At 45.8% G+C, this 10,750-nt stretch overlaps 1 protein-coding gene across 1 annotated transcript in view; it reads left to right on the top strand.

Moving 5' to 3' along the window:
* The first annotated feature begins 282 nt into the window (after window positions 1–282).
* The window catches only part of CDK5RAP3 (CDK5 regulatory subunit associated protein 3), a 62,720-nt gene continuing 52,252 nt past the window's right edge, over window positions 283–10,750 (top strand). Inside the window, exons 1-4 of the mRNA XM_086924287.1 lie at window positions 283–390; window positions 4,715–4,760; window positions 5,877–6,008; window positions 7,833–7,933. Coding sequence (XP_086780413.1) covers window positions 385–390; window positions 4,715–4,760; window positions 5,877–6,008; window positions 7,833–7,933 — 285 coding nt within the window. The 5' untranslated portion in view covers window positions 283–384. The remainder of the gene's footprint in view (window positions 391–4,714; window positions 4,761–5,876; window positions 6,009–7,832; window positions 7,934–10,750) is intronic.

The raw sequence follows: 10,750 nt of genomic DNA, 5'->3' as shown, positions 1-10,750 counted from the left end.
TCTTCTTAAAAAGTTGGGAGATCTTGTCTCAGATTATGGAAACTCCCTATCCGATATGCATAAAACCAAAAAAGTACATTTTGTTGCTGAAGCGATTGCTGAAAAGCGGGGACGAAAAATTACATAAACTACGTAGATAAGGTTGCAAGTTGGAACAGGAAGATATAAGCGCTGATACTGCACATTCTGATTGGCCAAAGAATGAAACGACGCTATTGGTTAGAAATAGTTTGGATTTTGTGATTGGACGAAACTGATGACGACCAAAATGTCATCAACACGTTGAACGTCGCACGCTACACGTCTCATCGCTACACGTCCACTTTGGCCAATCAGCTTGCCGCTTTGCCTCGGGCACATCTGATTGAAAAGATTCCTGATATAATGCAGGTCAGTACATGGAGATTTGGGGTTAAGTTTGCGCTAACACTCAAGCGGAATGACAATTTCCCACGCGGTTGTCGTACGCCCACCTCCAGCCTGAAACTGTTCAGAGCCTTGTACGTCTGTGCCTTTGTACGGGAAGACGTGCTTGATTTCCGCGCTTAGTATCTTGGGATATGTAGTTCTGCTCTATTTACCTACTAACTGTACTCGCCAGTATAGAAAACACAATGAATTTGAGTGTTGATACACAGTATCGTCCTGGTTACACAAATTGCTATCTAATCCCACTAGAGCACACACGAACACTTACCTCCCTTAAAAAAGCCAGGGCATATGTTACATGTACAAAAAAAATGTCCCGATGGACACCGGATAGCAGGCACATACTGGCAAATTCGGGACTTCTATTCTGCAACTCCCGGAAGATGAGACTCTTTTATTGGGTTTACTTTATCCTTAGTAGCCCTTATTGTGAAAAGTATTTATGCTCCCAAAAATATTGTAGGCTTTGTGATTACTGCTGATGATCTCAAGTGTCACTTATAAGTTAGAATCGCACGTTTAGCGACCTTAATGAAATCCCACACACACAGCAGGCTGGATCTCAACAGGACTATAACCAGATCTGTAATTACAAATGCCGAGTTGCACCCGACAGCATTAGAGTCCTCTTATATCAGAGTCGGTCCTTCTGCAGCTCCAGAGTCTAAATGGAGGAACTATTATGCTAAGACTTGAAACGTGTGCTTTCCATACAGTATTTTGGAGCTTCTCTGTGAACTTTCTTTATTGCATCCGGACACAGTAACGTACATGATGCACCTAAGACAAGCCAAAGCTACTGGCTTTGACAATGCTTGCTAGCAGTATCAGATGACTAACAACAGTGGAATTGTTAAAAATCATTTGTATTGAAAACGTTTCAATTCTGGAAATTATGTGATTATGAATTGAACATTATCATTATTGAGGACTGAGGAATGGGTAATAGTCATAAGAGTGTCTCAGTCACTCCCGCTCTTCCCTTCACTTTCCCCTGCAGTCTTTCTTTGACATTTATGCCCTTTTTCTCTCCACATCCTTTTGTAAACCGCCCTCTGCATATCGTTCATCAATCAATCAATCAATTAGAGAATTTGTAAAGCGCACTCCTTACCCGTGAGGGTCTCTCAAGGCGGTGGAGGGGTTGCTGCGACTGCTCGAAGAGCCAGTTCTTGAGTAGTTTTCTGAAGGTGAGCAGGGTTGGGTCTGCCGTAGGAGGATGTGGAGGGTGTTCCAGGTCCTGGCGGCGAGGTGGAGAACGATCTGCCGCCGGGGGTCGCTCTTCGGATGCGGGGGACGGAGGCTAGGGAGAGGTCGGCGGAGCAGAGCTGGAGGTTCGGGGTGTAGAAGGTGAGTCGTGTGTTGAGGTATGCCGGTCCGGTGTTGTGGAGTGCCTTGTGTGTGTGGGTGAGGAGCTTTAAGGTGATTCTCTTGTTGACGGGAAGCCAGTGTAGGTCTCTAAGTTGGGGTGTGATGTGGCTGCGGCAAGGGATATCGAGGATCAGTTGTGCGTAGGCATTCTGGAGTTTGGCCGGGGCTCCTGCGTAGATGGTGTTTCCGTAGTCTAACCTGCTGCTGACGAGGGCCTGGGTGACCGTTCTTCAAGTTTTGGTGGGGATCCACCTGTAGATCCTGCGGAGCATGCAGAAGGTGTTGAAGCAGGAGGGACGGCGTTGACCTGCTTTGACATGGAGAGGGTGAAGTCGAGGATGAATCCCAGGTTTAGCGCCTTGAGACCCTCTGGGTGAGTAGTGTGCTATATAAATGCTCTGATTGATTGATTGATTGAGGTTGCGTGCGTGGTCGGTGGGTGTTGGTGCAGTTCCCAGTGCGGTCGCCACCAGGAGTCGTCTCAGGCCGAGGGGGTGGAGCCGAGGATGAGGACTTCTGTCTTGTCTGAGTTGAGTTTCCGGCCGCTGCTCTTCATCCACTCGGCGACGGCTTTCATTCCTTCGTGGAGGTTCGTTTTGGCGGTGAGGGGGTCCTTGTTGAGGGAGAGGATCAGCTGGGTGTCGGCGTAGGAGATGATGTTGAGGTTGTGCAGCCAGGCGACGTGGACGAGCGGAGCCATGTAGATGTTGAACAGAGTCGGGCTGAGGGATGAGACTTGGGGTACGCCGCAGATGATCTTGGTGGCTTCGGAGCGGAAGTGGGGGAGGAGGACGCTCTGGGTTCTGCCGGAGAGGAAGGAGGGGGTCCAATCCAGAGCCTTGTCCCGGATTCCAGCGTCGTGGAGGTGTGTGCGTAGGGTGCGGTGGCAGATGGTGTCGAAGGCGGCTGATAGGTCCAGGAGGATGAGGGCCACGGTCTCGTCTTTGTTCAGTAGGGCCCTGATGTCGTCGTGGCGGCGATGAGGGCAGTTTCGGTGCTGCGGTTGCGGCGGAACCCAGACTGGGATGGGTCCAGGATGCGGTTCTCCTCGAGGTAGCAGGTCAGTTGTTTGTTGACGGTCTTCTCAATAACCTTCACCGGGAACGGGAGCAGGGATATGGGTTGGAAGTTTTTGAGGTCCCTATGGTCGGCCTTGGGTTTCTTGGATAAGGAGTTGATCTCGGAGTGCTTCCAGCTCTCTGGGAAGGTAGCTGTCTCGAAGGAGATGTTGATGGTTTACCAGAGTTGGGGTGCGATGGTGGTGCTGGCTTTGTTGAAGATGTGGTGTGGGCATGGGTCTGATGGAGAGCCGGAGTGAATGGTGTTCATGATTTTGATGATATGGTCGTCGTTTGTGATGGTCCAGAGAGCAGGGGGTTGGTGCTGAGGGTGGTCGTGGGGACTGAGGTATCAGTGGCTGTCGAGGTGGTCGAGACGATGAAGCTGTTGTGGATGTCTGTAATCTTACGATAGAAGTAGTTGGCAAGGGAGTCGCACAGGTCTTGCAAAGGTGGGATGTCTCATATCACTCTCTCCTGCATGCACCTCCTTATATTTCCTTCATTTCACAATCCCTCTACATATACAGCACACTCACTCGCCTGTAACCACTGCATTTTCTTTTACTTGCACTCTGTCAGTATGTGTCAATATGAAGTTTGCAGACTTTGATCATTTCCATTTTCCTTATGTTATGTTATGATCATCCATATTTCCACCCACAATGGTGAATCTTGTGATCAGTCTACCTATACCATCGTACATTTTGACAGCAGAAGTACACTCATTCATCCTGTTGTATCCACATGTGTCTTTATGTGTATATGTTGAGTGCCTACTACGTGTGTTGCTGTCTGTGCATGCATGTCTGGGGCTCTGCGAGCATTTATGTATGTGCTTTGCTGGGTCAGAACGTCTATCTCTGGTAATTCTTGTATGTGAAAGCACTTCACAAGAAGCATACCTATTGACGTTATCAGCGTTTGTTATGGTATGTCCATTATGTATAATACCTGAATGCATCTTTTAAATTACACTCCGTGCATTGGCTGAAATGTGAGCCTGTGTTGTCTGTGCACACTGCACTAATAAAAGACGAGTGCGTTTATGTAATGTTGCTTTTCGTGACTCTTTCAGTTTCCGCGCGGTGTGTCAAGGAAGAGCCCTCACCCACAACCTTTTCCCTGTCAGGATAGAACTGCAGTTTCACCAGCAGAAGACGCCCTGTTCTGTAGCGCATGGAAACATAACCCTTAGGTATCAAACAGCGTTGGGGCACTATGTTATACACAGTGTTGCTTTAGTTGAAGGAGACAGGAGTTGTAATAAATGTGGTTTGTTTTTGTTTTTTGCATCTGTTGCCTTACTCGTAATAACAATATACCCCAGAAATCTGGTCGAAGCAGCCTCCCGCCAAATTGTCTGAATGTGGTCGAGATGGGTTCTGTAGCAGCATTTCTTCATCTATGCATAATTTATATTTTACGAAGGGCACGGCAACTGAAATTCTTTATAGCGCTAAATGTAAACTATCACACATCTAAAAATCCGAAGAAAAATAGGAATGAACAAAATAAGTGTTACCTCTTGAACATATAACTGTCATACTTTCTATGATATTACCTTTCCACGTGATAAGGAAAACATACAGACACAAAACACTTGACTTAGAGGGTAGCACTCCAAAACCTAACCTAAGCTTTATTAGGAATTCTAAAAGGCAGCACATCGTACAGGTACTCCCAGCTGCTGTCCCCGCTGCCGTGCACCCTGTGGAACAGGGCCAATTCACAAGTGAGTGCTTTGGTCAGAGACAGAGTTCTCAGCCCTAGACTTGCGTTCTCAGATGCAAAATTGTAACACAAATTCTCCTTTTCTCTTGTATGATTTCTTGTTTCATTTTGTTTTTTTACAGGATCATCAGACGCTGCCGATTGACATCCAGACAAGCAAGCTGCTAGGTAATCAAGCAATATGTAGTGCTGCGTCTTTGAGGAGAAGCGATGAAGTGGGCAGATCCCGTGACTGATGAGATGGTCACCTGTGCTCTGATAGTGTCACTTTTTAGTTGCTGAGGTTATAAATGTTGGAAGTTCATTGGCTAGATGGTGGTGTAGGCCTGAACGGATTTGCCTGTTAGTACCAGCTTTATCCAAGGGTCATGGTGTATGTGTAGGCCTAGTTATAAATGTGTTTTATGAGGGATTCCTCCTGGAGGCGAGTAGTGCTTGTGAAGGTGTGGTGCAGTGGCTGGTGTTAATGCAGGCCTGGTTGGATGTGTAACTGGCTTTGTTGTAGACTTGGCTGTAAATGTCTGGGCTTGATTGTGGCTGACTAGTCTTGATGCTGGCATGGTTGGAGGTTGGTTGATGGTGTTGTAGACTTGTTTGAGAGTAGTTAGCGTTGTTGCAGGCTGTACCGAGGGTGGTTAGTGTATGCCTGGTCAGAGGTGGCTGTACTGGTGCCTACCTAACTGCGAATGTCTGATGTAGACCTCACTGTATGTGTCAGGTGTTTGTGCAGGTTTGTCTGGAAAACCTATGCTGTGGTATTTTTTTAGCCCTCCCATTAGTAAAGGACTTGGCTCAGAGAGTCCATATTTGAGGTGCTCCAGCTAATGCCTAGCAGCTACCTTTATCTTTTGGGCGCAGGCTTTCTGTTGGGAGCATTAGGGGCAGCCAGTACCCCCTCTCACTGCTGTTCTGGATGCTGTATCATCAATTTTGGATGCCGTAAATCTAATTCCTCTAGGTGCACAATGCACATGTTCAGTCTCTCTAACTTGGGTTCTTAATATTGCGTGTCAGTCTCTGCGCTGCCCTCTTCTGGCCTGTTTTGTTTATGGTCAGTTTTTGGTTCACCCCCCCCCCCCCTCCCCACGCACCTGCACCTTCCTTCCTACTGTCTCTCTCCCGTTCCGACCACCTTGTGTACTCTATGCTCTTGGTAACCCATTCTCTGTGCTGCCTTTTGATGCTTAGGGGTTCTTTATTCCATTTTATGGTTCTTATGTAGTCTGAAGGAAGTAAACATGTCAGGCAACCTTGTCTACTCACGCATCTTGTGTCTATCCACAGATTGGTTGGTCGATAGACGTCACTGCGCCCTGAAATGGCAGACCCAAGTGTTGACGATTCGGGAGAAGATCAATGCCGCAATCCAAGATATGCCAGAGAACGAGGAGATCGAACAGCTGCTGGCCGGGTCCTGTGAGTGCTACATGATCGGTGATAGCAGGGCTCGATTCGGGGTACCACGTGGGTGGACGGCGTCCCCCCACTTATTCTACCGGGTGGACGCCGCCCCCCCCTGCCAAACAGCTGGAATTCACTCTTTAGCCTCTCTGTGACTAGATCGGAGCTCACAGGACGCAGCACACGCGCTGGCTTCGCTAATGCAATCCCATCTAAGGGGGGAACGAGGGGAGGCAATGACCCCAATGGTGCAAGCCACCTTTCGTGACGTCACTTCCTGTTGTTACGTCAGCATCCCCCACTTCTTTTTCTAGGACTTGTGCCCTGGGTGATAGTGAATGCTTAGGCCAACACAGAGGCTGACCACAACCACCTCTTTCAACACAACCCCAGAGTCTCTGAACTGTGGTCAAGTGGGTCCATCAAGCCAAGGGCGTGGATGAACCCAATATGGGGCTAGGCTTCCACCAGGGCAGAACAAGGAAGCAATTGACTTTTTCCAAGGGTGTACATAGGTCTCTCCAACTCAGCTCTAGTCGTCTTGGGGATCTTATGCTTTGTTACTTGGAATTTGCTTACCATGCACGGTGCATTGTAAGATGTTATGTCGCTATGTAGAGCGTGCTAATCACCAGGTAAGATCTACTTTAAGGTTGATTGGGTCCTCTTGCAGGCATTCCCTGAGTTTCTCCATGGCAGGACCAAGCTTTATCCACAGCACGACTAGTTGTTTACCTTTGAGCACTCAATAGGTCTGCCTTTTTTGTGGACTGTTGATAGTGTAGGTAATCTTAGACACAGTGGCAAGTTTGCTCAATGAATACCCCTACCGTACTTTCCCAGCAAAAAAGCAATAAAATAAAGTATATCTGGTTTCAAACACTAGTTAAGCATGCACAGTAATCACAACAACACACAGGGTACAAAGGGTGGATAAAACGGGCCACCCGTTAAGGGTGCTACATTGGGGTTAGTCCAAATCTAGAGCCTTGCTTCCTCAAGTCAGGGCTGGCAGAAATTATGACAATGACTGGTTCTCTTTATTTTTGTCTCTTTTGCTGTCTGCAAAGCACTGTGAGTGAGCTTGTGAACGTATACTGACAGTACTTTCAGTAACACTTTGAACCTAGTAAAGAAGGGATCTGCCGTCCTCACTAGACCCCTTCTTTTAGAGCATAGTCATTTATGCTAAGCCGTACACAGTTTTAATGTGCAGCAGCCAGGATGAACCGGGGGCATCTATACAAAAAGAGAGGGAAGCTAATGATTACTCACAAAGCCATATCTAGGGCATGGCTGGCGTCTGTCGGCAGTACGGACGGAGGACCTCTGCACAGCAGAAAGCATGAGGCAGGTGTCTTCCCAGGAGGCATGGCTTGGATCGCTCTGCATTTCTAGGTTAATAGCACGCTTGGGTCAATGCCCTCTCCAGGGCAAATCTGGAGTCCTCCTGCAGTGCAGAAATGAGTAGGCCTGCCCCCTCTCTTTGGCAGTGCTGGGGTCTTGCAATGGATGCCCGGTGCTAGGCAGAGACGGAGGCGCTATGGGTAAAAGAGGAGGAAGTCTAAATACTTTGGGCCTGATATTTACTCCACTGCAAGTGTTCCTCTGTGGGGTTGGTTGATCACTGTACAGTTAATGCCGTTCCCTCTCTCTCTCACGGCGGAGGTCTTTGCCCCAGGAAATGGTCATGAATTAGGGGTTTGAGTCATTGCTGTCAACTAGTAAGAGTATCACATACATTAAAGTCTTGGTTGAGAGCATTTTGGGAAAGCTGACCCCTTTCTTGATGTAGGAACAGAGCTGGGTCTGACCCTACCATTCTCTCTTTCTTCTTAGACATACACTACTTCCATTGCTTACGCATTGTGGAAATCCTGAAAGGGACAGAGGCCTCCTCTAAGAATATGTTTGGCCGCTATTCTTCTCAGCGTATGAAGGTGAGTGTCTGTCCTGCATTAGATAAGGTGGCAATCAAAGTGTATCACGTGACCTAGTCCACAAAGTACATTACAATTGTCCTGATTTCCATGGCTTTGTGTTGTCTAATCTTTGCCTCAGAATGCTCTAGTCTATTAGACCATGAAGCAAAAATATAAACTTAAACTCCTCCAATCCAACGATTAGGCAGGGTCGGCTTTAGGGCGATGCGGCCACACTGGGTGCTGATCTGGAGGGGGAGCATTGGCCTCAGGGGGAGCACTGTATTTAGCAATTTTCTATGATTTAAAAGCACCTGCTGCAGAGTTCTTTGTGCATCTAGCTTTAAGGCAGCAATAAAAATGTCAAGATAACTCTTGTGATTAATGTTCCTGCTGGAGAGTGAAATCGGAGTCTAGTGTTAGTTTTAACTCGCCATAAAGTAGCACATGGTTAATATACCCGCTGCAAAGAAGGAATCTGTATTTTATGTGGATAGATGAGTGGATTAGTACAGCCAGGCTTTACCCGCACTTTAAAACAAATAAAATGTATGTGAGAGAGGGGCTATGCAGAGATGAGGGGAACTTTTTGCCAGGGGGTAGTGAATCGGAGGAGGAGGGGGGGGGGCGCACCAAAAAAGATTGGCACACCGGTTGCCTCCGCCGCTAACACCGGCCCCATGGGTAGGACTCAGTGAAGAAAAGGTCCATGTATTGTATGTTCTGCTTGGAAGTAGTACTTGTTGCTTCTGTTGCGCAAAGTTGAAAGGTTTGTTTAAATGCTAAGAAACAATTGAACAGACCTGGTACATGGCCAGGAGCAAGAAACAGCTAATGCATGTTTCGTTGGCTGAGGAACTTTTTCAAGGCTACAAGAGAGTAGAAAGTATGTTGAGAATGGAACCTGAGTTACATATCTAAAGAGAAATATAAGATATTTACCTCATCAAGGGCCCGATGTAGGTGTCCATTTACCGGCCGAATTCGGCTGTTACCGACCGGTAAATGGGTTTTCAGATGTAGGGGGCCTATATTTTACTGATTCTGAAAATTTACCGAATCGGTAAATTTACAGAATCGGTAAAATACCGAATCGGTATATTTACCGATTCGGTAAATCCACATGTAGGTGGCACTCCTAAGAGTGCCACAGGCCCTTAAGAATCGGTATTTTACCACCCAATCCTATTGGGTGGTAAAATACCGAATTCAGGTGTGCATGCACACCTGTGCAATGTGACACACAGACATGCCCTTAGGGCATGTCTGTGTGCCACATGGCACACATGCCAGTATTTGAAGTGCTAGAGGGTGTCAAAGTGACACCCCCTGCACCCTTGCTGAAATCGGTATTTACCGAATCTGTAAATACCGATTCGGTAATAAACATTGATTCCTATGGGCTTCAATGCCCATTGGAATCAATCGGCATTACCGAATCGGTATTTACAGAATCGGTAAATACAGAATCTTAACGATTCGGTATTTACCGATTCTGTATTACTTACACCCCCCCCCCCCCCCCCCCTCTATTTTACCACTTCTTAAATACCGATTCGGTATCATTCGGTATTTAAGAAGTGGTAAAATTTACTTACCTACATCGGGCCCCAAGTGCTGAACTGTGACAGAGGTACCAAGTGGGATGTTGAGAGTCACCAAAGTAAAACAAGGTTGCAGAGTAGTAGATGTAGGGACAAGTTTGTTATTAACCTAAGTGGGAAGGGTATTATGTTTATTAAAGGATAACATTCTCAAGTTATTTAAAGTTGGAACGGAATGGGTTAGTTGGAAAGGAAACTTGTGGCATTGAGGCAAAGAGAAGCTATGTAAACTGTGTGAAAAGTGTATTTGGTAAGGAACAGATGAGGACAAAATCTAAAGGGTATATGGAAATACCGTATTAATTCAGGCAGAATAAGAAGTAATAGAGTAAAGGTTTGACTCCATAGGGTGTAGATAAGCAAGGGTAACCATTTCTGTGGTGTGGATTGGCTAATATTTAGGACTTACCAACGGGCGTTGGGCAATCTTAGTGTTGCATTAGTCTAGTAATATTTTACCTAGTAGTATCAAATAGACATCATCTAGGCAGAGGGTATCGTAAATGGTGCTTTTAAGTGGTAGAGAAGATATTCCAAGCACATGTAGTAATAAGCTTGCAGTAATCTGCTAATGAAATAAGATGGCAGAAATACAATTAATGGCTTAATGGTAATCTCTTATTATACTAAACCTATTTAAATCCAGGACCATTTATAAATAACAGGAAAGCTCAAGATATCAACAGAACAAGATGAAAAGAGTAAATTGGGTGAAAAGCTGTGGGGGTCATCAAAAGGACCTCAATAAAGTATTATGGCAATTATATAAATAAGATGTATTAATTAATGAAATCACCACTGTATTGGAAAGGACAATGTGTGTGGTGTGGTTAACAAAAAACTGGAAATTGTATTATCAGGGCTCAAAAAATCATAAAAATGTTGCTAGACTGGAAGGTCTAGTAACTTGAATAATCTACTCAACCTAATTGTAATGTACTTGACCCGTGAAATGTTCTCAAATTGTGGGATTCTAGGCAAATATTTTGTCTTCTTAAGCAGCCTTTTAGTTCATTATCACATGAAAAAGCACCTTCAAATATGCAACTTTTCTATTTCTGCTGTACAAAAAACTATTATTTACTATACATTGTCATCTGGGCAGGAGCAGGGATATTTCCCAGTTCATGATTAAAAACTCACTTTTCATAAATAAATTATTAAAACATGATGTGGTAGTGAACTGTCATTTACAGATAACACATTTTCCATTGAAATGTCCACAAAACAT

Source organism: Lissotriton vulgaris, chromosome 5 (genome assembly GCF_964263255.1).
Source record: "Lissotriton vulgaris chromosome 5, aLisVul1.2, whole genome shotgun sequence".
Taxonomy (NCBI): Eukaryota; Metazoa; Chordata; class Amphibia; order Caudata; family Salamandridae; genus Lissotriton; species Lissotriton vulgaris.
Note: the sequence above shows the minus strand (reverse complement) of the source record. Positions and strands in the feature narration are given on the sequence as shown.